General features: G+C 48.7%; 1 protein-coding gene across 2 annotated transcripts in view; it reads left to right on the top strand.

Moving 5' to 3' along the window:
- Nucleotides 1-5707: 5707 nt before the first annotated feature.
- Nucleotides 5708-27033, top strand: part of SNX30 (sorting nexin family member 30) — a 68025-nt gene continuing 46699 nt past the window's right edge. The window contains exon 1 of one of the 2 annotated variants that reach the window (XM_075931407.2): nt 5708-6002. In XM_075931407.2, coding sequence (XP_075787522.1) covers nt 5835-6002 — 168 coding nt within the window. In that variant the 5' untranslated portion in view covers nt 5708-5834. The remainder of the gene's footprint in view (nt 6003-27033) is intronic. The other variant, XM_075931406.2, reaches the window with a different exon arrangement.

Here is a 27033-nt window from a genome sequence, read left to right as displayed (position 1 = left end):
ATTTGTACCTCTGCCATATTTATGTAGGCCCAGACCTGTAAACACTTATGCTATGTCTACACTGCCCCCACTTGCACAAAAAAAATGCAAGTGAGGCGAAGTGTGGAATATCACCGTGCCTTGTCTGCATAATTAATGAGGCTCCATTTTTGTGCAAGAGGCTTTTGTGCAAAAAGGAGCTGTAAAAACGGAGCCTCATTAATTATGCAAATGAGGCATGATGATATTCCATGCTTTGCCTCATTTGCATATTTTTTTGCACAAGAGGGGGCAGTGTAGACATAGCCCCAAATGCTTAACTTCACACACTCAGTCTATTCTGCTCACTTACAAGAAATTAAGTGCTTGCAAGATCAAGTATCTTAGGCTATAATACTTTAAAGGGATTATTGTCAGAGGAGTGTTGCCTAATGGTGCTCCTCTCTTCCTGTCATGCTATTCTTGTACATCTAATTACTGCTGAACAAATAGTTCACAAACAATGATTTATCCAACACATGTAGCTTCTTTATCTGCTCAGGGAGTATTTGAACACAGACCATGATTTCCTCCAATATATTAATTATTCAAAATCTTTCAGCACATTTTTAACTCTGTGGATTGATCACTAAATTCTCTGTGAATTTCTGACATAAGCAATCCAAACTGTGTGGATTACTTATGAAAGTTCACACAAATGGCTCTTGTGGGACTCTTGACAGTGTGCATAGGCATGTAAAAAGGGTGTGCTGAATGGTTCTAATACGTTTGTTCTAAAAAGAGAAGTTTTTTACAAAAAGGAATAGGAATGGAATACTTAAAATATATTTTATTTAAAAATGCAATTAAAAGGAGAAATGTTCCTTTATAGGCAAGTCAAATGCATCACCTGATGGTGAATGAAGTTGACTAGAGACAAATGTGTTGACAGTTCTGCAGAGTGATGGAGCTTGAGCCAATTAGGTATTTCCCTTCCCCCCTCAGGCCTAATTGATCAAATGTGCCCCATTGCTAGGCCAGAGTGGGGTTTGGAAGTTAATGAGCTAATTAGCCCATTAACAGGTAAGTGGGTTTTTTTTTTAAAAAAAGCAAAGGAAGGAATTGGGTGTGGGAAAAGGGGAGAGAGTGAGAGTAGGCCAATAAATCCTGACAAGGGATGTAATCTGATAAAGACTTGGTCAAAGGTGTGGTAAGTATAAGTGGGGGTCAGGGTGGGAATGAGACACTATAAATAAAGCACCCACCAGTGTTCCCTGTAAGCTGAGTGCTTGGGCAGGCACCCAGGAGAGATTCAAATGCTGTCCAGCTAAGTAGCAGAGCACCCACAGCTGGCAGCATGTTTCTATTGGCAGTGTGCAGCTGCACATGCGTTGGTTCACATAACAAAATTTATTCTGCACTTGGATGGTAAAATTAGACGGGGCACTGGTACACACTGATGTTTGCAAGTAAGATGGTGACACCTTAGGGTACGTCTACACTTGCTCCCTAGTTTGAGCTAGGGATGCAAATGTAGGCGACCAAAATTGCTAATGAAGCGGGAATTTAAATATCCTGTGCTTCATTAGCATGATCTCGCCGGCACGTTACTCCGCTCAACAGCTGATTCGAATCAGAAAGTGTGCTCCTGGACACGTTAGTTTGAACCAAACCCCTTGGTTCGAACTAACGTTACTCCTCATAATGTTACTCCATTTTTTGAAGAGTAACGTTAGTTCGAACCAAGGGGTTTGGTTTGAACTAATGCGTCCAGGAGCGCACTTCCTGGTTTAAATGAGCTGTTGAGCAGAGTAACGCACTGGCGAGATCATGCTAATGAAGTGCGGGATATTTAAATCCCCGCTTCATTAGCAATTTCAGGCGCCTATATTTGCATCCCTATCTCGAACTAGGGAGCAAGTGTAGACATACCCTTAGAGACTAACCAAAATATAGAGAATCATGAGCTTTCAAGGGTTGACCCACTTCATCTGATGAACTGGAATGGAAATAACAAAAACCAATACAGTAAAACTCCAGTGGTCTGGCATCCAATAGTCCGGCACTCCTGATGGTCTGGCACCATCTGGAACCTGGGAGTGCTCCGGGCAGCTGAACAATTGGAGCTGCTCTGCCCCCGGCTTTCCCAATTCAACCATTGCTGAAACTGACCAGCGGCTGACTCAGGAAAGACGGGGGCAGAGCAGCTGGGGTGCTGCCGGGTTGGCCCTGTAGCGTTGCCCCTCGGCGCTGTGATACCAACCCAGCAGCATCCCAGCTGCTCTGCCCCAGATGTCCCCAAGTCAGCCACTGCTGAAACTGCCCAGCGGCTGCTCCGGGCTTCCTCTGTATAGTCCCCCTTCCTAGAGTCCGGCATATCTGTTAATTCAGCACCCCCTGGGTCCTAAAGATGCCGGATTATCGGAAGTTTACTATATATATATATATGTAAAACAGCAGACAAGGTACCTGCCAATTGTAGGAATGAAGCCAATTAAGTGTGCTGGACATGTCTCATACATAGCTTTTGATGTGGAAATGCAGATGTTAAAGGGAGGAGAAATTGGCTTTGTAATTGGCTTTGTAAAGCTCATGATTCTATATATTTTGGTTAGTCTCTAAGGTGCCACAGGACTACTAGTTGGTTTTAAAGTTACAAACTAACATGGCTCCCCCTCTGAGATATCACAGGATTTTGTGCTTATGAAAAGGCAGGAACATGGTTGGTGTCCCCTGTCATGCTAACCTAATATCACTGTTCAAGTAGAGTGAAAGTAAATGAACGAGAAATATTGAAAAGTCCATTATTTTGTTTAATACAGAAATGGGTAGTAGCCCCATTGTCAAGGCTCTGTACCAATGCACATGAGTCAGTGTTAGATACTGTACAGGTACAGAGCTGGTCACAACATTTCAAAATTTGGAGTTTTCACTGAAGAATGTTGAAACATTTTCCTGGATGTTAATAGGAGCTTTTTTTTAATAGTCTAAGCCAGATTCTGTAAATCAGTGAAACTCTGGGACAGTGCATAAAATTAAGCATGGACATAGGTCTTTAAAGAACCTGGGCTTAAATAAACAAGATGGAGAAAGGAAAATAGAGGGGTGAAATGACTGCCTGAGTCTACAGCAGCTCAGAGTTAGACCCAGGTATAGGTCTAATGAAATCCTGGACTCACTGAAGTCAAGGGCAGTATTGCCATTGACCCCACTGAGGGAAGGGTTTTACCCTAAGACTCCTGAGTAGTGCCCTCACCGCTAGACCACCTTACCCCTAAGGGACCTTTTGCTGCTCATTAAATTACATGCAATTTTTGCAAGCAGAATTGATTCTAGGGTGTCAAATATTTGTTATATTATAGTCTTTTGAAGTTTTTATCCAAAATACAGACAAGGCATTTGACACTGGCTCCAGTCCTGCATGGAGTTTCAATTTGCCAGAAGTCCCAAAGTAAACCCAGGTGCAAATGTTTGCAAGGTTGGGGCCCTATCTGAAAAGACTGGCTTCTGAACAAGCGTGGTTGTTTTTGTCATCTCATTTGTATTACAGAAATACCTCAAAGCGCGTTACAAGGAGGAGGGAGAAAAATTGTTCTTCTTGATCCCTGATGACAAGACAAGCAGCAATGGGCTTAAATTGCTTCAAGGGAGGTTTAGGTTGGACATTAGGAAAAACTTGCTGTTGGGGTGGTTAAGCACTAGAATGAATTGCCCAGAGAGGTTGTGGAATCTCCATCACTGGAGATATTTAAGAGCAGGTTGGATAGACATCTATCAAGGATGGTCTAGATCAGGGGTCAGCAACTTACGGCATGCATGTCATAAGTGGGACGCAAGCTCAGCTCCTCCTTCCCCCAGAGCCTGGGCAGCTGCAAGGCCTTGCGCACCAGCTCCGGCTTCCAGGTAAAGAAAGCCCCAACTTATGTCTGCCCCGTGCTCCTGAGAGCTGCTCCAGCTTCTTGCCAGGTCCACAGGACGGCACAGGGACCCTGCACAGAACTGCGGGATTGTGGTCCTGCCCTGCTACACGTGCCGCTGCTGTTCCGCCCACCCCAGCCCTGCCAGCATGCAGGGACCCGCAAGTAATGGGGGCAGGAACAGGCTGCCCTGTCCCCAGAGCCTGGCTGGGACCATCCTGAAGCAACCACCACTGCAGGAGATAGGGAGGGGGGATCTGGGGTGTCGAGGACTGGGGGGCGGGTGATAAGGCAGTGGGGGAGCTGGATGAGAAGGAAGCATTGGGGTGGGGGAATCTGCCCCTGAGAGCTTCCCCAGTTCCTCACCCCCAACATGGGCAGCACACGGACCCTGCACAGAGCCAGGACCGCACCCATACAGCGTGGGGGCCTGGGTCAGGAGAAGCAGGGGCTGGGCTGAGGAGGTGATGGGGGAATTGGGGACTGGGGCATGACGGAGTCAGGCTTAGCAGGTTGAGGGTTTTTGGAGTAGTTTTTTTGCTTCTCACTTGTGTGGTCCCCAACTTATAGTTCCCCACCCCTGTGCCATAAATAAAGAAAACATTGAAACCTTTTCTGTGGGACATACATTAATAATTTAATTAATTAAAAATGCAGTTTGATAAACTAATGTGAGAAAGCTGAAATGCTTAATCTGTTTCATAATTTAAATTAAACCTTTCTCCCTGGCTGCAGCACTAGCAAAATGGCTCGGGTGTAATTAATGGTGAGTTTCCATTAGCAACTGGTGGTCCGCGGAACAGTTTGCATTGAGCCAGGTGGTTCATGGACCAAAAAGTTTGAGAACCACTTTGCTAGAGGGTGTGGGCTGCCCAGGTGGCGGAGGCGGCGGAGGGGAGAGGAAAAGGCGGGAGAAAGCCGCGTTGGCCCCTGGGCGCCTGGGTCCCTGGCATGAAGGCGAAAGCGCCATGGACTGGATCGCCACGAGACCCTGCCCCCAGCAGGGCCGGACACCCCAGAGTCACCCACCTGCCCCTGCCTCACCCATTTCCTTGATTCCCCCCCAAGCCACCTTGACTCCAGCCAGCAGTGGATTTACGGCAGGGCGAGCGGGCTGGTTGCCCCGGGCCCCGCACTTCCAGAGGCGCCTTGCATGCGCCGTGTCAAGGGGGGAGGGCCTGCAAAATTGTACTGCCCAGGGCCCCGCAGCGCTGCCCTGGGCCCCGCAGCACTCTCATCCGCCCCGACTCCAGCCCATGTTTGTAACCTGGCATCACGCTCCCCACAAGATTGGAGCCAGGGGCGGCTTCCTGCGGGAGGTGGGGAAGCCCCGAGGCTCCTCACCGCATCTGGCTTGCGGGGAAGCGTGTGCGCTCTGCTCCTCCCATCCCCACCGGACCAGCCGGAGTGGAGCCCGGGGCCAGAGACCCAGCGGGGCGCGGTGCCGAGAGCCCCTCCCGGGAGAGCGGCCCAGGGCGGGAGGGTTAAATCTTGGGGCGCCACTTCGGAAAGGCCGGGACCCCTGGTCTGGACGGTGCTTGGCTCTGCCGCGAGGGCAGGGGCTAGTTCTCCGGCTCTGTGGGGCGCGGGGGGCGGGGACGGTCACCCCTGCTGCTAGGGGCTGTGCCCAAGGAGCGGGAGCTGGCTGCCCCCCAGCTTACAGCCCAGCCCCCGCTGCCGAGCTGCGCGCAGCGCCGAGCACACGCGAACCTGGCGCCCCCTGCCGGCCGCTCCCCGCCCTGCCGCGGAGCCCGGCGGGCGGGGGGGCGGAGTGGGCGGAGCCCGGCGGAGGGGGCGGGGCGTGGGGCTGGCTCCCCGGGAGAGCCTCGCTCGCGGCTGCCGCGGCGGCTGCGCTGGATCTTCCGCGTCCGCCCCGGCGCTGCCTGCTCGCGGCGCATTGCAGCGGGCGGGAGCTGCTGCCTGGGCCGCCTCGCCCGCCCACTGCCGCCGAGCGCAGCCATGTCGGCCGGGGGCGGCGGGCTGGGGACCCCCCGCGCCCTGCCCTCCTCCGGGCCCCGGGCGCTGCGGGACATGCCGCACCCGCTGGCCGCCTCCAGCAGCGAGGAGGCGGCCTCCGAGCTCAGCCCCAGCCCGGACCTGCTGCTGCCCCGCAGCTTCGCCGACAAGGTAGGGCCGGGGGGGGGGGGCTCGTTTCCCTGCCGCCTGCACCCCCCGGCTCCCCTCCCCACCCCGCCGCGGTGCTAATGACACATCAGCAGCAAGCCCCGGGCAGCTCCGGGCTCGCCCCCGGGCGCCTCCCCCCCCCCAGCCCGGTTCGGCCCGCTCGAGGTGGTGGCATGGACCGGAGCAGCGCGGCTCTTCCCTGGGGCTGCTCGGGGTGTGTGTGTGCACGGGCAGGCTGTTAGCAATGCGCCTCGCTTCTTCAGCGTTAGGCCTGTGTTGCCCATTGTGGCTGCCTTGTAGCGACCTGCCTCTCCAGGTGCAGCCTGGACCCCGGGGAGGGCAGGTGGCCTGATTGCTACCCCGTAGGCTTGTGCATTTGACTGGGAGCCTCTCCTCTGGAGCCTCCTTCCCTGTCATTCTCCCTTCTCTCCAGGGTAACATGGACGGCTGGCTGTGCACCCCCTCTCTTTCCAGGCGTGTGGGCGCCTACTACGGTGGTTTAGGTGTTTTGGGAAGTGCTACACTTCTAAATACCTTGTGACTCTCCTCTCTCTCTCTCGAGGGAACTAGAAGCAACACTTACCGCTTTCCTAGGCAGTAAGAGCAGACCTCACGGTATTGAGGTGTTGCTTGTTCTTTCACCCATTCGGTATTTCTTCTTGAGTGTGTACATGTGGGTTTCTGTGGGTTTTTTTTAAATATTGTATAAAGATATCTGGTCAGGTTGGATAGTCACTGCTCTCAGGGTAGCTAGCCCCAAATGCCTGAAGCTTTCTCAAAGTATATTTAATTGTCAGTGGGCAACTAAAAGGCCAGGAACACTGCGGCACTTTGCAGGATCAGAGCTCTGAAGAGGCCCTGCTCTTCATTGACTTGTGCAGGATGGAGATGTGCATCAGAAGGGACCAATCTGCCACCCTTTGTTCTGGAAACTTGGCGGAGGCCCCTAGCTTTGTCTAAATCCACATGAGTGGAGTTTCCCTGCAAGGCAAGACTGAGGTGATCTGGAACTTGGTGCAGATCCTTTTTGCCCGGCCATACGACCATAGCCATGTTTCTCATTGGCGTGGCCAAGGCCTCCCCCATACAAGACGTGTCAGCTGCTGCTACCTTTCCTTGGCTGTGAGGTGCCTTGCTTGGAGCTGGGCTTGCCCACCTGAGCTGAAGATTTGGTGTGGTATCATACTGTGACTGGATCAGCAGGCAAATATTTGACCTGTAAATATCAACATGAGGCTTCATGGCATTCCTTTGAGATGGCATTCCTTTGAGATGATGGAAGCTGCCTTGTAGCTTGTGGGGGGGGGACTAAATATTACTGCCTTGGTGTTTACCTTCAGGTTGTGAGCTAACCTGTTGTCTTTTGCATCCATAAGTGCTGGAGGCTCTGACTGTTGTCTCAACCGAAGGAATCTGTATGACAGTTACTACAGTGGTACAAACTCGGTGTGCTGCACCAGCACAGCTTACCCTCATATTTTACTGGTGTAAATCCTGCTCTCAGAGATAACTACACTGGTGTGATAGAAATGTAGCCATATTAGTCTGGTGTAGCTGAAACAAAAAAACAGGACTGGTGTGAGTTCCCCTAGTGTAAGCAGGGCCTTAACCTCACTCCTTACAGGAAAGTTTACAATCTGGAGTGCAGGGGGATGCATACTTCTTTTTAGGAGGCAGCTGAGAGTCACTTCTTGGGGAGTGGGGAAGGAGGAGAGGGCTTTGCTCAACATTAGCCTCAGCTGACAATATACTCCTGGGAAGCAATACAGGTGAATCCATCTGTGCTGCTGGAGTCATTTGTGTAGGGTGGGGATGAGAGTGCTAGTCACTGAAAACGCTGTGTGTGTTGGAGGAACTAGATGCTCATAGTAACTGGCCTTACTCAGAGCTTATATTTGACTAAAAGATTCGGACACCAAAGCAGTGGAGAGCAGCTGACTCATCTAGCTCTCTACCTCTCCCTAAAGGCTGTATCTTTGGTATAATCTCCCTAATAAAAAGGAACTCCCTGTGCCTAAACTCCCAGTAGGTCAGACAGCGTGGCGCATCTGGAGAAGGATTTGGCAATAAAATCCAGAAGACAGTGAATCTGAGAGCAACTCTTCAGAGTTTTTGCCTTTTCTGTCTAAGATCTCTCTCATCTGTTTAATGTCCACAGGACAGGCAGGGAAAAAAACTCTTCTTCCATTCCCATTTGCAAGATTATAGAGGCTAAAGAAGCAGTATCTCTGTCTCTAATCTTATGGCAGTAGTTTTAAACTGCTTGTGCTGCTAATATCCATTCCCCAGACCTTTCAGTAGATTGAATTTAATGCCTCCCAGCTTGCCCACTGGCCTGAGTTTTGATCTTTAGCTGTGACTTGTTCATCTCCTGGAAAGTTAATTCACTGGCCTGAAAAGTAGTCCTGTTTCTGTAGCCTCCAATAGCTGGGTAGGATGATGCAACTTTGCTGGCATTCTGGGCTAGGGTCCTAGCTCTTTCTGCTGCCCCTCTAACTTCCATCTTTAAATAGAAGTTACATTTATTTGCCTCTTCCTTCACAGGGGGTTGAGAGGGACATAATACTCTGCTCTATATTGAGATCTGGGTTCCTATTTCTCCCTGTTGTAGATAGACACAGCTCCATTGAATTAGTGGGATTATTCTCATATGGCCATTCCTTAAAGCAACATTGTGAAAACACCAATCCTGCCATGTTTGCTGGACAGTACAGAAGATACTTGCATTGCCACTGTTTTGTGTTCCACATGCTCAGAAATGCTGCCTTAAAAGGTAAAGACAGACCCAGTTCCGGTTTCTGGGGGCTGTCAGAACTCTGCTCGCTCTGCCTTTATTTCTCTTTTCCTCCCTTTGGCAGAGTTAAATTAGGACCCACACTGCTCGCAGGAAAGGTTTCTAGTAAATTCATTTCATCGGCAAGTTTCTGGAGAGTCAGTCAATGGTAGCTCATGTACAGTGGGCGCTGGGGTCAAAAGTCAGTTGTGTGACTGAATATGAATTGTGAACTCCTCTGTGCTTGATTGGTGGTTAGTAGCAGCCTCCAGGTGCTGTTTTTCACCTATGACACACATGCAGACAGCACCATCAAACTCTAACAAGCCGCAAGGATTTTGAATGAGGTCTGGGGTGCAGAGTCCACATGGGGTAGTTAGTGCTACAGTCACTGCAGCCGGTAGCTAGAATACTGAATCCTGCACCCTCAACCCCACTCAAAAATCCCTGCAGCTTTCTTGCTTTCAAACCTTGACTGTGCAGTCTGCAGGGAAAGACATGCTGGAGGAAGACTTCACAAGGAGCTGCAGGAAGCTCCAGGGAAGAAGGGCCAGATGGGTAGGAGATGAGTCCCCCAACTGAACTGGTAAATCTACCAGTCTGGCCCTGGAAAGGGCAGGGGGAGCCCTAGGGGTTTGGGGGGTGAAGCCTCAAGGACTATGGTGAAGGGAGGAATTAGAGAAAAGGGAGACCTCAGGCCAGGGCTGAGCAGAGTGGAAGTTTGTGGGAAGAGGCCCCAGGGATCTGGGACTAAGGGGTGGGATTACAGTGTGGGAAGCCCAGGGGCATCTGCTATGCCCCTTTGCCTCAAAAGTCACCATCTGTCACAGGTCAGAGTGTAATTGGGGGGCTTCCTATGTCTGTCTATTGCCGCAGGAGTAAATAGTCTCTCATCTACATTCAGTCTTGCTTCTTTACTCCCTCTGGCCTTTTGGTCTGTCAGTCCTAAGTCAGAGCCCTCTGAGAGCTCTCCTCTCAACATAGCTCTGTTCTCTGAACCTAGCCATGTTTTAATTGCACATTCAGCTCCTGCTGCAGCAAGGTGTGTACATTTTTGGTCACTGGGATTGGTTTCCAGTGTCTCTGGAAGGCCCTCCATTCAAATGTGTTGATTGCATCCCAGAGAGCCAGAGCTGGGGGTGTATGTAGCCTGATCTCCTGCCTCCTAAGGCAAAAGTGAAGAATTCTTTTCTCGCACTGGGTGGTGATTCCCAGATTTCCCAGTTGCCTGTTTTAAAATGTTAAAGTCTCAGTTAAAGTGCAGACCCCAAGCATAACTCTGATTGCCACCTCTTGCACATTTACCAGGTTCCCCCAAATAGTCTGGACCATATTCTAATACAAAACAGTGTGCAGGTTTGCACTGTGTTCATTAGTCTGCTAGACTTCACCCCAGCAGGCTCCAAGGGGCTCTTACTAAAACTTTATGGCTTTACTTCCAGCAGAGTTACTGCTGTGTAACTGGTTTAGTAGGCTTCAGGTCACATAGATGCAGTACAGTCAGGCACTCTCCCTTAGATCTGTTGCTTTTTACCACGTCTCTGTGAAATTCCTCCACCCTCCTCTGCTTACTGGCTTTTCTTGCCATCCCCCTGAATAATTGTACTGCCCACCTCACACCTGAAGGGCAGCTGTAAGACTCTGGCTTAACTTAATTCCTATTGAAACAAAAAGTAAAATTCCCATTGAAATCAATGGGGAACAGAGTCATGCTGATGTGCAGGGAAATTTGTGTATTTTATATTCCACCCCAAGAAATGGAAACTAGTAAAAACTTAGCTATGCTTGCTGTGACAATGACATACGGCAGCAGAAAAAGACCTAGGACTAATCCATGCTGCAGGGTGAGGAAGAAAAGCTATCCATCTTCTGTGCTTTAAGGGTGAGCAGGTTTACTCCTCTTTCTGGTGTCTTTTTGAATTACCTCTCTCTTCACTTAATACTTTATAGGAGTCCCAACTGTATTGCCTTTTTGCTTGGAAAGGTTAGGGTAGACTGATACTGATCTATCACTTCACAACCGTAGGGACATCTTAGGGCTTCCCCCTTTCCAGAGTGCAAGGACCTGAATGGATGAGATCCAGAAACCACTGTGTATTAGCAGAAACGAGTTCCAGGCTATATTGGCAAGCATCTCAGCTTTTAACTATGGTTCTAGTGAAGCAATTCCTAGTTTGGAGGCATTTTTCAAAATGCTGACAACAGTTTATAGAGAGGGTCTAATCTGTCGTGGCTTTCTGGAGGGGTGCTATATCTCACTAGATGAAACTTTCAAAACCTCTTATTTCTTTGATCTTTTTCTCAACTGCTCTAGTCATTTATATACATGTGCATCTTGGAACCACACATCTGCTTTCCAAACGATCACTTCTGTATAGAGGTTTGAGTTAAGAGAACAGTAGAAACTACTGTGACTTCTTGTTTTCAGAAACCTCCTCTTTCCTCCATCGGCCCAGCTAAATGGAGTGGATCCTATCAGGGTTTCCCCTCATTAACTTCCATGATCAGCACCCTTCTTTCACCAGTCTTGCTGCCCACGGTGTGATCTGCATCCTCCTTATCTCACTCCTTGACTGCTGCAATCCCCCCCCCCCCATGGTTGTCACACATCAGATTCTCTCACCTATGATTTAGCTTAAACTCATTTTGTGTATGTTGACTCTTCCAACCTCAATCCCTGCATTGGACCAGGATTTCTAACTCCTCATTTCTTGACCCTCCCACAGTATAGCCCGTTGCATTGTGCACACTGATCTCTTCCCACAAGCAGCTATGCCCCATATTTGTGGAATATTTTTGTGGACTGTGTGTTGTCTAAAATCTAAGAACTGGAAGAATCAACAGGGAGCTCTGCTTTTGCTCTCTTTTTGGACTTTGGTCTTACAAACTAATGGGATGTGGGCATACATTAGTGTGGCATGCTCTTGTTATTCCCTTCTTCCTGTAACAATCACTCCTTTGTTTTCCTACAGCTAATATAGGGTATGATCCTGCAAAACAAGGTATAATTTTTACTTGCTGAATTAAAACAGTAGTAGGATTTTGGCTTTAACCAAGAAGCAGCCTTTTAACCTTATCACAAAAAATCCTAAGTAGATGCTTCTGGTTTGCAATAAGAGTTAATTTAAAAGTACACCTCTATTGGGTGACCCTTAAAAATTTCCTAATAGTCCTATTGCACTTGAAGCTTCCTTTGGATTTTGAGGTTTACGTTTACTCTGTAACAGAGGTAGAAAGATGGGGGTTTCTTTCAGTAATCCATTATACTTTGCCTTTTTCACTCATAGGACATGGGTATGCACTTTCTACAGAATCACTGTTTTTTCTTTTCCCACATACGTAATTGTCTTAAAAAATTAGGTGTAGAAATAACTGTCAATTATCTAAAAGCTGGAGGCTGTGCTGATCATGCATCATCTGACTTGGGTTTCGGGGTGCAAGTTTTTTAGGAGATTGGCTTTAATGTCAGAGCTGTTGCATAATAAAGTCATAAAAGTTTGGCAGTGGTGATGTGGAAAAGATTATGGAATACACGTCTATAAAATAAACCTGATCTGTTGTGCTTTATTTAAAAAAAAAAGGCATTATTTAGAATTTGTCTTCCCAACTAGATCTTAAAACTTTTAGTCCTAAAAACATCTTACTGTAAAACGTTGTGGAAAAACTCACGACCTTAAATATTCTATTGCTGTCCAGTGGTTGGAAGGAATTTTTCAGGCTCTTTATGCTGCATCTGTTTGTGGTTTTGTGTGGTTTTGTCTTGCTTTTTTCTCTTTCTAAAACTGCAACAAGGCTACTGGAGTTGGAAAATATTCATGGTTTTCTGATCAGTGTTGGAAAGAGCCCTATGAAAAGGCAGACATTATTTTCACCTTGACTAGATATTATGTATTTGTAGGGGCCTTGTTTTTCCTGTTGTATAAGTGCACTACTTAGTTTTTAATGCAACTAAACTTAGGACATTGCTTGGAAGTAGGCATTCGTTTTACAGATCAGTGAAGAGTGGCTTACTCAAAGAGATGGGAGTTTCTGGTTGAGTAGGGAATGCATGAACGTCTTTCTACAGCAGTGGTCCCCAACGTGGTGCCCGCAGGCGCCTTGGTGCCCGTTGGGCCACTTCTGTGCGCCCGCCGAGTGATTGGGGTTGGCTCCGCCCCTGGGCACATGGTGCATAGGTGGTGTCGACCCCTGGGCGCACAGTGTATGGGTGGCCCCGCCGCCGAGTGCCCGTCATAAGGGCGGTGCCGGCCCCTGGGTGCACAGCACAGACGTGGCGCTGGCCCTGGGTGCACGGCACAGGGGCAGCACCAGCCCTAGGCGTGCGGTGCATGGGCTGTGCCGGTCCCGGGCGTGCAGCGTATGGGCATCCCCGCCCCTGGGCACGCGGCACAGGAGCGGCGCCGGCCCCAGGAGTGCAGCGCATGGGGGGCGCTGGCACGGGGCCCCCAGGCGCATGTTCGGCCCCAAAAGGTTGGGGACCACTGTTCTAAAGGCATGCCTAGGCTAATTCAGATCCTGGGCTGATTCCAGATCCTAGGCTAATTACTGGAGCATCCTCAGTATGTCTTTTTTGTACATATCTTGCACGTTACACGACCAAGCAAGTGGTCCATGGGAGAGGTAACTGCTGTATGCTTTAGCTGGGTGAGAGTGGAGGGTTTATGTATCGAGAGGCTGGAGGGCATGGGGCGATGGTGTCTTATAAGGCAGTGGCACATTATATTAAAATGTCCCTGGCAGGCATTGAGGAAGTAAGGCGCCCTGCCAGGATGCGGGTGTTGCTCTGCTCTGTGAAATAGAGGCACCAGACGGCAGAAAGATTAAGAGGAAAGGGCTTGATGTGTGTGTTGTGCTGTGACATGGAGAAGGCAACACCAGTAAAAGTGGCGAGGAAGAGTGAAGAGATCGGCCCTCCTCCCCGTCACAATACCCCAAGCACACAGTTGCGGGCAGCCTGTGGCCTGTCATGGTTCTGTGTCTGGTAGGGGTGTAAAATGGCCATGGACAAAGGTCTGCTGTTGGGTACCAGAGAAATGTAGCAGCTTACCCAGAAACATCCCTAGTGTGTGTGGCCTGCAAGACCTTTTATTTCCTGTTTCCCATGCACAAGGTAGCCAGATTTTGCTGGTTTCCATCAGTGCAGGAAACCAGCAGAATTTTCTCCTGGTATCACAAAACCAACATGCATGCAAAGCAAGGGTATGTGAAGTGAGGTGTGTGATTGATGAGCACACAGCATTGAGAGCTGCATGTGCTCTCTGCATCCAGTCAAAGTGCTGCTGCGGTTCCATTGGCACCCCCCACACATTCTGGTGCACAAGCGTGCTTAGCAATGCTGCCCTGTCCCAGGAGACCGTCTTGGTTACGACCACCTTGCGCTCCCCTGAGATGGAGGGCCACTCATACAGCTCACTCGCTATCTTAGCTAGCCCAGTGCTGCTAGAGGGACTTGGAGTACTAGTTGCTTTTCCAGTTCTTAAAAGCAGGGATTCCTTAGCCACTAGCAGCATTTGAGGGCAAATAATATAATGATGGTAATCTAGACCCAGAATAAATGAATGCAGCGTATGGCCACTTGTCATCGGAAGTTAGCAGTTGTTACTGGCGTAAGGAGCCAGCTTTTTCAGTGCCATTTCCTTGAGTTGCTGTGTAGGATTTATTGATGCATAGCTATTTTGCCCAGCAGTTCCGTGCTGGGGATGAAAAGTGACATCCTTCATCAGCACTCTGTAACCCAGTTCCACAGCTGTTGGCCTACTTCCAAATCCTGTTTGCAAACCATGAAAGGCCAGTAACACCTGGATTGGTTTATGGGCTGCTTACTGTTACCTAAATTCACATTAAAAATAAAAACACTAGTAATAATCCAGCGATCATCCTGCTACGTTCTTGCGTGTATGAAAGCAGGAGTGGGGAACTTAAGGATGGGGGGCTGGATTTGGCCCCAGGCTTGCCTGGATCTGGCCCCTGAGGCTCAGGACTCGCCCCCCCACCAGCATTTGAGAGCTGGTGCTCCAGCCCCTCTGCAGGGCTGGAGAACACTATCTATTAGCCAGGGCCCCACTAGGCTCTGGTGTCTTTCTCCTTCTCTGTTGGGGGCCGCGTCTGAGGATTTGTGGGATTATTTTCTTCTCACTTATGTTAGGTCCCCGACTGTGTGTGTGTGTGTGTGTGTGTTGGGGGGGGGGCAACTTTTTTCCCCACCCTGGCATTGCTTCTTTCATGACTCGTCTCCCAGTAAATCAATGGTGCAATGCTAATTAATCTGTGTCACTTAGGCTTGGCCTACGCTACGGATGTGAAAGATTAACCCGTAGGGTGATGCTTACCAATTCCGGTTAACTGGTAGCTCTGCAAGATCTGGAGCAGCTCCCTGCCTGCCATGGGCAGGGGGCTTGCCGTGGACAGGGGCTAGGAACTGGCAGAGTGGGGCTGGGAGCCAGCAGCCAGCCCCAGTATGGGGCTGAGGTCAGGAGCCTTACCAGCCAGGGACTGCTCCAGCTGGCTGGAGTGGGTCCCAGCTCAAATCCTGCTTTAATCGGTTAACCAGTTAAATTCCAACTCATGTGAGGAAGTGGATTTTACCCACAAAAGCTCATGATACTATATGGTTTTGTTAGTCTGTAAGGAAAGGTCTATGCTAGACCCGGCAGCTCGGCTTAAGTTACCCAATTCCAGCTAGAAAACATAGTTGGAGTCTGCTTACCTTAAGCTGAGTTTGGCGGCGTTCCCACAACGGGAGGTCGATGGGAGCAAATGCTCCTGTTGGCTTCCGCTAAATCCTTTCAAAAGGAGGAGTACCAGATGCTGGCAGGAGTGCCCTCTGAGTCTTAACTACACTGGCTTGATCAAACTTTGGAAGATCGATCGTGGCAGTGGCGATCTTCCAGTTAGACAAGGTCTAAGGTACCACAGGACTGCTTGTTGTTAGGTTCGCCTTATGTTTAACCAGTTAACTGATTAACTGAGATTTTACATCCCTAGGCTACACTAGGAAATTAGGTAGGCTTACCTTGGTTGCTCACAGGTGTGAAAAATCCACTTGACTGAGAGATGTAGCTATGCCGCCCTAAATCGGGGTATGAACAGCGTTAGGTGGATGGAAGAATTCTTCCATCCATGTAGCTACCCCCTCTTGGGAAAATGGATTAGCTATGCCAAGGGGAGCACACCTCTCACCTGCATAGTTAGCGTCTGCACTGAAGTGCTGCTGCTGGGTATTGTAGCATTTTTGGTGTATAAATACTGTAAGAGTGGCTGACAAACCCCAAGGCAGTGAGTGAGGCTTTGAGAATCTATGGAGCGCTGCAGTCCTCCAGAGGGCAGGCTAGAGGTGTGAAAAGGAATCCTGGTGCCTGTGAATAGACTAAGCCCTTCCTATGGAGGGCAAAGGACTTCCAACCCCATCCTGCAATAGGAGCATGTGTCTGGGTCTCACCGGTGCCTGACTCAGCGTGTGTTTTGAAGGTCGGGCAGGTAGGATTACAGATGCTGCCGGCTTGGCTCTGGGATGATCATCTTTCCGGTTGTGTTCTCTGCCTCACGGTTTTTAGTTAGCTTCTTCAGATTGCAGCACCTGCCCGCAACCCTTCCGCACTTCACATCCCCTTGTGGCAGAAAGTGCTTCTTAGTGCAAGGACCTCCAGTTGCCTTCCACATGGGCCAAAACACTGGCCCGAGGAACCTGGCAAACATCCAAACTTGAAATATATGTACAATTCTAAGACTCGATGTCCTAAAAAGACCACCCAATATGACCTAAGACTATTTGGTGAACTGAATTTACTGAACCCTGCTTAATTTTGTTTTCTAAAGCATGTTTAGGGAATAGAATCCTAGATGATAAATCTCTATTTGGAACTTGATTTATTCCTTGTTCACCATCCTGGTGTGGTCAGGAGAGGCAGGACAACCATGTTCCATTGATGGCAACTTTGTCGTCTTGGGCGTGTCCCATAATATTCCTCTTGCCCCATGGCAAGAGGAGCACCAAATACTCTGGCTAGTGTTACGTGGAGGAGTGGGGTACTGTCCGTTTGCTCTGCACAGCAAACCTTAGTGGTGCCAAGTATGGGCACCGAGAAAACGGGCCAGTTGTTATGGCCTGTGACGTAGTGGGGGTGCCTTGTTCGTTGCTATGCTGGGCAGGGGGCGACCTCTGCTGTCTGTACCACGATCCAGCAGGGCAGGGGGTGAGTCATTATGCAAAGGGGGCTCCAAACCAGCTACCCCCCATGGGGAGAAACAAAGGAAGGTGGAATGCTGCCCCTGGCTGGGGGGCAGGGCTGGAAGAGAGTTAGTTTTTCTGGCTGGGATCATGGAGGAGACAGCCTAGGGAAGGGGGCTGGAATTTAGGGGCCCAATATCCCCCATATCAAGGGGGGCTGAGGCATCCTAGACCTGCCCTGTAACCAAATTACATCTGTGCTGTATCCTGGAGAAGCAATAAACTTCCTCTATTCTACTGGCTGGTGGAGTCTGTTCGTGCCATTACGGGGGTTCAGGAGTCGGGGGAACCCCAACATGCCATCACATGGCCTAAGGTAGCAACGAGGACTGTTAATATTTGCAGATGGGTTTGCAAAATCTAGGATTGTTCTGGCAAGATTGGAGCTGCTAGAAACTGCTTTGGGTTTCAAGACTCCAGTATTCTAGTGGCCAGCAGGATATTGGAATCCAGGATGTTACCAATATTCTAACAAATAAAAATGCACCAGTCTTAAAAAATAAAATAATCACACATCTTACACTGAAATTCATTTTTATCGGCAACAGATGAGTAGCACTGCTGTTCTGCATAGATCTTCTAGGACTAATGTTCTTTTGCTTCTTATTTGACCAACTTGCCCTCAGATCAATATATTTCCTTAGCCTGTGGTTATTTGTGGAAAACCTCAGCCGCCACTACTCTGGCTCTGCCAGGAACTTGGTGCGTGTACATAGACATGTCTCTTCATTGCTGGCATACAGGTGGGCCTGTAGTTGGTTTGAGACAGACCTAGTTAATGTCTAAGAAATAATGGTGAGGCAGTGACTGGATTGGGTAGGAAGGAGTCCTGCAGCGCACAAATAAACTTGCCCCTCTCCCCCCAGCTTTTTGTGTGAGTGAGGATAGTCGAGTCAGAAGCAGTGCAGGTGTAGAAGTCAGGTGTTCGGCTTCTTTCTCATCTAGCCCTTAGGGATGTGTAATCCTGTTTAAAATATTAACTGGTTAAACTATGTTTAACTGGTTAACTGCCCTGCTGCATCATGCTGCATGAGCAGCCCCCTGCCCGTGGTGCGGGCAACCTGGCTGCTGATTAACTGGTTACCCTGGTAAGCATGCCAGTAAGGCAATCCTTACAGGTAACCGGTTACCTCTTTTCATCCGTACTAGCACTTGTTTTTCTGTGCATGAGTGCTATGCTTGGATCTCCCTTGGTCACGTTTGCCCTTGACTAGCAGGGGTCTGTGCTATGGGGGAGGGGAGCTTTTTGTTTCTGTGTACTACTGGCCAACCTAGGTATTGCTGCTTCAGTGTTCAGCCCTGTCATGCCCCATCCATCTTTGGAGAGAGCTTGTTTAGAGGACTAGCCTCTTGTGGTGCCTTGGAAACAGCATCCACACTTTACAGCAAGGAACCAAGCTTTGGGTGCAAAGCACCCCAGAAAACTAGGCCTGGACATAAATTCCTTATCTGAGTGAATGGCCTCTTTTCCTCACAAGCCTGATCTTGCCTCACTCCTGAGTGTTCATTAGGATAGCAATATGAAAAGCACTAACTTGTGTTCCTCTAGCTCTTCTCGGGGATCTCAAAACGTTCAAACGCTTCTCTCTTCTGTGAAGCTGGTAACGAGCGTCTTCATTGGTGGTGAGCAGCTTGTGGCCCATCGGAGTTCTGTGTTTGGCCCAGGAGACATTTTGGTAACCATTGTCCACGTGCAAGGTTGCCGGATTATGCTGGCTTCCATCCACATCATACCAGTAGGGGAAAAAAGGCAAAGTGACACGCACGTGAAGTGAGGTGTATGCTGATGGCACACAGCGCTGACTGAGAGCGGCGTGCGCCCTCTGCATCCAATCCACATGCTGCTATGGCTTAATTGGCATGCCCCACAAACTTGGTACGCAAGCGCACTTAGCAAAACTACCCTATCCTGGGAGACCATCTTGATTACTACAATTTGCAGCCTGCTAAGATGGAGGACCACTTGTGCAGCCCACTCACTATCCTGGTTTGGCTATTTCTGGTCTTAATTAGGGATGTAATAGAGTAGCCTATTAACCGATAAGCAAAAGCTTATACATGCATTTCCCACCCATCAGTAAATTTTTTAGCAGGCTGGCCAGCAGCCCGGCTCAGTCTTGGCTTGTGCTGTGTTCAAGACCTACCCCTGCTGCGGCTCTGCATTTAAAGTGTATCAGGAGCTGGGTGGGCAGGCAGCCCAGCTGAGTTCTGGCTCAAACCTCCCACCCCCCACTTCCCAGATAGGGGCTGCTGACACCCTGTGCTGCTGCTGCCTCTTTATCAGAGGTAGCAGCACAGGACGACAGGCAGCCGGTCCGTGAGGGGAGCTGGTTTTAATTCTGGCTCCCTTTGCAGAGCAGTTCCTGCCTGGCACCCCACACTGCTGCCTGTGATGGGGTTCCTCAGGAGCGGAGCTGGAGTGCACTGGCTGCTGGCTCTGCACCCAGGGACTAAAGATTAGTCGAGTAAGTGATAGGAATTCATGAGGTTACTCAGCTATTCAGTTAACTGATTTTTAACATCCCTAGTTTTAGTTTGTTTTATGTGCCTCAGTTTCCACATTTCTAAAGTGACTTGCTCACAATCGATTCTGGTGGTAGTTAATAGGGCACCAACTAGTGCCTTTACTCTGTTTCCCGTGGTCTGCATCTTAGCTCTGTGATCCATGTAAGTGTGCCTTCCAGTCTGTCAATATGATGTGATGTAAGAGATCCAGATGATCTCATTTATATATTTCTGAGTAGCATCTCTTTTTGCCCCTGCCTTCTCCTTACTCTTGCATCACCCTTAATAAACCTGCTCCAGGGAGGGGTAGCTAGTATGAATCTGAGGGGTAACCAAAAAGATCTCGGATGGGTCAATAACAGGTAGTAAAGCAAGAGCAGGAATAAATGCACACTGGCTTCCTGGTCCCGACAGTAATTTATAGGCTCTCTGTCATAGAGATGGGCTGTGTAGTGGTAAAACATTCAGTAACTAGAACTTTTTTTCTTGAGCCTGTTCCTAAGAAAGCAAACAACTTGCACGCCGAAGGCTCATGTTGCCTTTTAAAAAATGCAGACTGTTAAAATGCTTCTTTTTCGGAGTCTGCTTTCTGGAAAACCTTGCGACTCCAGAGGTATGATGGGAGGCCATGTGCTTCATTTCTTGTGCCAGCTCTTCTAATCTGCTCCCACGCCACCTCATTTTGCTGTATTTGTGGATAGGAAACTCTTAATTGCCCTAGGGCAGCCATGGACTTGAGCATGGCAGAAAATCCTTGTTGCTTTCCACCAGCCGTTAAATGTCCTTTTCCCACAGGTACAGCTGCAGTATGATTGTAACTGACTCTGTGTTACTGGCCAATTACCAACTTGATTTATGTTCTGTGCAGGTGGATTATTTTGCTCTAGAACTTCTGCAGAGCAGTTAGGTCTTTAACATTAAAACCATGGGCCAACTCTTGCTTTATAACTGAGGGAGGCCTGGCCTACACTTAAAATTTGGATCAACTTTTATATGGCTCCTAGGGATGTGAAAAAAAAGTGCATTCCTAGTGCTACAGCTGTGCTGACCTAACTCCTGGTGTAAACGCATCCAAGTCAATGGAAGTATGCCTCTGTCAACCTAGCTCCAGTTGCTTGGGGAGGTGGTGATTCTACAGAAACTGTATCTCTTCCTGGCACTGTAGGCTGTGCCTACACTACAGAGTTATGCTGGCATAGCTACAGTGTTGTGGCTGGATTGCTATAGTCGTGGCTTTTGGTAATCTCTCAAACTTTTTTCTTACATTATCCTGGGACATTGTACAGCACTGAATGGCAGAGTGCCCAGTGGCATGTGTTTCTAATGGAGGTTCACGTTTAAATATGAATTGGTACGCAGAACAAAATTTATTCTGCCCAAGAATGGAAAAAATTAGAGGGAATCCTTCTGAGTGGCCTGGAATAGAAGCTACTATTACTGTGCTGATTGGCTGCCTGCTTCAGCCATTCCCTCCCCTTTCTTTCCATCTAATTGACCCCTGCTAAAATGCTTTAAATAATGAATCGGGGGAAAAAAAGAACAAACATAAGATTTGCCCTCATTTCTTGGTTCATTCTGCAAGTATGTTCTATCCTTCAGTCCTACCCGCTCTAGTTAAATCGCAAGCTCTTTGAGGCAGGAATTCTCTTTTTTTATATTTACCCAGAACCTAGCACAATAAGGCCCTATTGTCAGTTGCCTTCTGGGCATTAGGGCAATAAACGAGTAATGTCCCAGGTACTTTGTGCCCACAGTCTTGGGCACTCCTCCTAAAACCTGGTGCCTTGATAAAAGTATATTAACTCTTGCCCATCCCTAATGTAATAAATAACTGCTAGAAAACAGAGCTATGCTTTCTTAGTGTAACCTGAACTACATTTATTTCCAAGGCAGTAATACATGAAATAAAATATCCCATGGGAAGGGATGGAAGTGATTACAGAGTTGGAGAGCTGATGGATAGATGTAGAGAGGGCAGAAGCGGAAAGAAATTAGTACTAATATGTTTTGCTTTTCCTACGAATCTCTGGCTTGGTGCTGCATTTGATCTTTGTGCCACCTTGCTTTTTTCTTTTGGGATTTGGGAAAGCAGCGCTCCTGCTTTCATTTCTGCAAGGCTCGACGGCTTACTAGAACACCTGTTTGGGGATAGTGACGGAAACCACGTGGAAATTCCAATTCAACTGGGCGATGAGATCAGTGGTGAGCCCCTAGTAACTCTAAGGGCACATCTGCATTACGTTGCTGCCGTTGCACGTCGGGTTGAGTCTGGGAAACACGATGCTGATGGGAGTGTGGCGCCTTGACAACCTAATTCTTCCACCTGGGTGAGAAGCAGAAGTGATGTCTGTGCAGGCTCACAGGTGGAGGATAGGGAGGGACAAAAAGAGCCGGTGGCCGGGGCCTTGTGAGTCAAACAGGCCTCGGGCTCCTGTGAGTGGTGGTGGTTGGAGACTGGGGCCCTTTACGTAGCTGCTGGAGTGCTGTGCCATGTGCTCCGGGTGGCTCTGAGGGCTGGGAGGAGGGAGGAAGAGGCACGCTGTGGAGGGCTGGCTGTCTTGGACCTATGTCTTCTAGGGTGAGGAGCTGCGCCCCTTCCACTCCCAACTTTGCCCAGGGCCTCGCGGATCCTGGAGACAGGGAGGTCTGGCGGCAGAGTAGGAAGGGCCAGCGACTTGGCGGGATGCCCCGTGGTGGTAGGGACGGGTGGCATGGGGGGGAGCTCCGGCTGACACAGCAGCAGGGTTGGGGCTGGAGTCTGAACCTAGGAGTGATCAGGTGGGGTGTGGGCCAGGAGCAGCCAGCAGTGGGGTGTGGGCGGGGGGAGGGGAGGTCAGCAGGTTGGGAGGCCAATGACAGGGGATCTCTCCTGGACCAGCAAATATTCTCCCTCCTCCCTCCCCCTTCCCCGATTTGGAACTGGTTATGTTCCGAGGATGCTGGACCAGGGAGGTCCAACCTGCCCATCTAATCAAACTGCAAGTGGAGACCTGCCCTGTAATCTGCTCCAAGGCCCTGCTCACCCACTTACAGCCCATAATCCACCAGAGGCCTTGCATCTCAAATCACACTTGGGAGCAGCAGTCATGAACAAGAGGTGACGATGCTGAGCTGATGGCCCTTGGCAGTTGGTGTGTGGTTGGTGCAGGAGCCAGGGCACTTTAAGAGGAAGGCTTTTTGAGGTAGAACTCTCTGCCTGTGGGGGGCTGGGTCCGGGTCAGTGCTGTCCCGCATCCTAAAGTTTCTCTGTGCTTTCTTTGCCTCTGTAGTCGCTACAGAAAAGGTAGGCAGTGTCTCCTGGGGATCTACTAAGGATAATGCTGATAACAGAGTAAACACAGAGAAAGGGAAGTAGCTTCTTAAAAAAGCATCAATCTTTGTTTCTGATTACCAGCACTAGGAAATTTAATTCTCTCATAGCTGCCCACATGCTTTCCTAAGCTTGTCAGCCTTGTCTGATATTCCCTGTCTTCAGTTATTGCAGTAGTCACAAAAGAACCAGTTTTTTTTGTGTGTGTGTTGCTTTGAAAAATACTGGAGACAGGCTTAACCTTCTCTTTCAGTGGGCTGTTCCAAAGTCCAGGGCCTTTAACCGTCTCTTCTACTTTGGATAGTAAAAAGGTTCTAACGCTGTACTTGCCTTTTACAGATGGGCATCTATACTCTCTCTTTTAGTAGTTAAAAATAACACATTGCCAATATCGTTAATGTTACCTATTTTCCCTGGAGACCAGCCCGGGGTTACACTTAGATTGATACGTGGCTATGCAGAGAGCAGAAGCTGCCAAGCATGTTGGGTCGGGTGTGTCTGCCTGCGGTCACCAATCCAGGCCAGCGAGCTGATCGTACGGCCCGTGGTCTGCATACTCTCTTCCCTTGAGCTGGGTGGCCCCTGTCATGTGCACTGAGTTCTATCTCTGTGTCCATCACCGAGAGACCCACCTCATGCATGTTCTCCTCGTGCATATTCATTACTTCTTCTCTTCCTCCCTGCACCTCTACTTGCCTTTCTCATGTGCAAGCGAAGATCAGATTAGATCCCGCTTGGCCCCTGGTTCCAAGTTTATAGCCTCATGGCTTCTCTCTGCAAAGGCACAGATGTTGCCCTGTTGTCATCACTTATCCTGTGACAAGGGAGGGCATGTTAGCATGTTTCAGAGCTGAAAGATTGTACAAGCAATAGCTGGAAGTTACAAAGCTCGCAAGAAGATGCAGAACTTGAAACAGTATAAAAGTTACATGGCTTGCAATAGAAACTGACCTAACTTAGAACAGGGCTACTCAACATGTGGCCTGTGAGCCACATGTAGCCTGCTGCCCGTTTGTTTGCGGCCTGTGGTTGCAGTTTGGGTTTACATGGGGCTCAGTATGTGGCCTACAGGTGGGATCATTTGAACATGGCCTCCACTGGGAACACGCTCCACAATGGTGAGGCATCTCCCACACAGGGTGAGCACCGAAAGCTGATGGGTACAGGTGTTTCTAGCCCCCAGGGAGGAGGTGCCGGGAGCGCCGGGGCATTGTGGGAAGTGCTGGCTGCTTAGCCTTGTGGGCAGAGAGGTGCTGACTGGCTCACACTGGCTGCGGTTGGGTCTGGCGCAGCCGCGCCTTAAGGCTGAATCTTTGTATTCGTGCTGGTCAGTGTGAAATAAGCTTATTTGCATATTCAGGGCTCGACAAACCGCTGTTTCTACTTGCCCATGGTGAGTAGATTTCAGCCAGTCGCTCTGTGTATCCCGTTCACCGGCGCTGTGTGCACGCGCAGTGCTGGTCTGGTGCATGCGTGGTGCAGGGTTGGCGAGTAGCTCTCTCGCTGCAATATGTCGAGTCTTGTGCATATGCATATATATGCAACCACTCTTAAGTTGCGGCCTTTGGCATGTGCTGTGAAAGTTGAAAAGCCTTGATTTTGAACAACTGAGAGTTACATTGCTTACAATAGCAGAGAGCCACCTGACTTGCAATGCCTGAAACTGACAGGATTTCTAATACAATAAGTTACATGTCTTTCATCCACATTATACTGGATTGGGAGGAAGTTTTACACAACAGTCCCTATTTCCAAACATTTTTAGTTTGGAGAACTGCTGTTTTCCCTCTCGCAGCCTCTCATGTTTTTTAAAGGGCTTATTCTATTAGTTCTGTGCTGGACTCCTATGTGCTTGTAGATCAGTGTTTCTTAAATTGTGTTCTTAAATTCTTAAAGGGGCAGGCAACTTTTTTTTTTGGCTCAGCAAAAAAATCCTTGGTGTTCCCCATTTAAAAAAAAATTGGTGTTCCTCGATCTTAAAAAGTAAGAAACACTGGTGTAGATAGTCTTTTTGGACAGCATGGTCCAGTAGCAGTAAAGCTAGTTTATTCCCAGTTGTGCACAGCAGGCATATGACTAGTGTTTTAGAGGTGCCTAAACGTTAAAAATGGGTTAAGTTTATCTTTTTAATGGGAAACACAAAGGTCACCTGTAAAGGGGTATTGAAGATGCTGTGCTTAGGGGCGCGTAAGGTGTAAATCTGGCTGTGCGAATTGTACGTCTGTCCTTGTTTTCCAGGGCAGGCCTAAGCAGGAGAGAGAAGGTGTTGGGAAGGGAAACAAATCTCTGTAGGGATTTTGTAGGATTAAATCTTTCCATTAGTGTTTTTGGAGAAGGTATTTCTGGGTTAGATTACTGTCTAAAAGCATGCCTCTGTATTGGGCCAAATCAGTAGCATAAAGTATGCAGGTTTTGGATTTTAAACCCCATCCCTCTCTCTCTACTCTTCTCCCCCTCCCCCCACATTTACCTGGCTAGTAGCCAGATTTCATTTGTACTTAATATAGCATGTCCTTGCTGGTCTTTTTGTTTGTTTGTTTGCAGGGGAGTGGGTGGGGTGGATAGGTCAGTGGGTGTCATGATTACATACTCTAATTACACAACTGCTAAATATGGCAGGAAGGGAGAGAGATCTGTAATATCTTATTTCTGTGTGTTTTTGTTTTTGGTGTTTACACACCTTATCACAGCATATGCAACTTAGATTAATGTGGCAAGAGAGAACCCAGTGTAAACAATTTACCAGTCTGTTCCCCTCTGAAACAAAGGACTATTGATATTACTGTAGCACCCAGCAGCCCTTTTGTGTACCAGAGCCCTGCTGAGCTAAGCTTTGTACCAACAGAACAAAGACTGTTGCTGCCCCAAAGAGCTTGCAAGTGGAAGACAAGTGACAACATATGCTGATAGGGGCGTGTGTGGTTGGGGCGTGTGTGTGGGGGGGGGGGCTTAGTACAAGGAACCAGTTTGTCAGTGTGATAGGTAATAGAGCTCTTTTATATTTTGTAGGATTCGCTGCAAACCAGATTAAGGAGAGGTTGAAAGGGGATGATGAGGTAGTTTCGCAGTTTCCCTAAGTGTGACTGAAGAATAGCATGGGGAAAAAGCATGAAGTTTTTTGTTTAAAAAACACCAGATCTGAGGCTGAGGAGACAAATCGATACTGAATCAGATGATATGTCTGGTTTTGTATACAGTAGCCTGTGTTTGTAAGCAATTCGAATGAGGCTGGTCTGAACATGGCTTAAGCTGTTTCGTTAGCATCTCCTTTTGTCTGCATTTAGTATAGTTATTTGGCCCACATAGTATAATTGATCACTGAAAACTGGTCCCATGATGGGTTTCCTTTGTGTGTTTTCCCCTTTCCCTGCACAGATCACTTTGAATCGTGGAGTGTACTGTGGCGAGCAAAAAGCCATCCCTTTAATAAGGACACTGATAAAATGTAAGCCAGGTATACCATACAACTCGGGGTTACGAGTGCAACTATTTTTTGCTTGATTTTTGTTTTGGGGGGGTTTTGGTTTGGTTTTTGGTTTGGCGTCTCTTTTGTGGATATGGTTAAATTGTCAAAGCTGACACAGTTTAATTGAAAGAGCTGCTATAAGCTAAACCTTTTCTTGGGTAAGCTGGACCTCAGTCTTACTAATCCAGAAATAGAGGAAAAATTTACAGCGGGCTTTTTTTTGGAGAAGCCTGAAAGTTTAGCTGTATTGTTAAGGAATTCCTCAAGGGCTACTTTACTATATATTAAAACCTACCTGCTCCCAACACTCCAAACCCAAAATAAGTAGAAGTATCTTAGTCCATGAAGTAGTGAACTACAGAATATTTTGTATGGGATTCATAGATTTTACTTAAAAGTGACTTCTGATCATCTAGCCTGACCTTCTGTGTAATATGCAGGGCTCAACAAATGCGCTCGCCTGTGGCGAGTAGATTTTATCAGCTGGCGAGTGCAGGGGCACAGTGGCTGGTGGGCGGTTGTGACGGGCTGGCTAAAGCCCGCACTATGGGCGGCACGGCCCCATCCGATCCGCCGGCCAGGCGGAGGAGCGGAGCGCCGCCGGGAAGGGGGAAGCCCAGTGATTCTCAGCACCTGGTTGCCTGTGTGCAGCTCCGGCGTGAGGAGGCGGGGCACGAGCCAGAGGACAGGACGCTGGCAGATGCCAGGATGCTGGTGTGACATGGCCCTGCTGATCTTAAAGGATCGCGGCAG

The sequence above is a fragment of the Pelodiscus sinensis genome, chromosome 6 (genome assembly GCF_052426305.1).
Source record: "Pelodiscus sinensis isolate ZL-2025 chromosome 6, ASM5242630v1, whole genome shotgun sequence".
NCBI lineage: Eukaryota > Metazoa > Chordata > Testudines > Trionychidae > Pelodiscus > Pelodiscus sinensis.
This window is presented reverse-complemented; position numbering and strand designations above follow the sequence as displayed.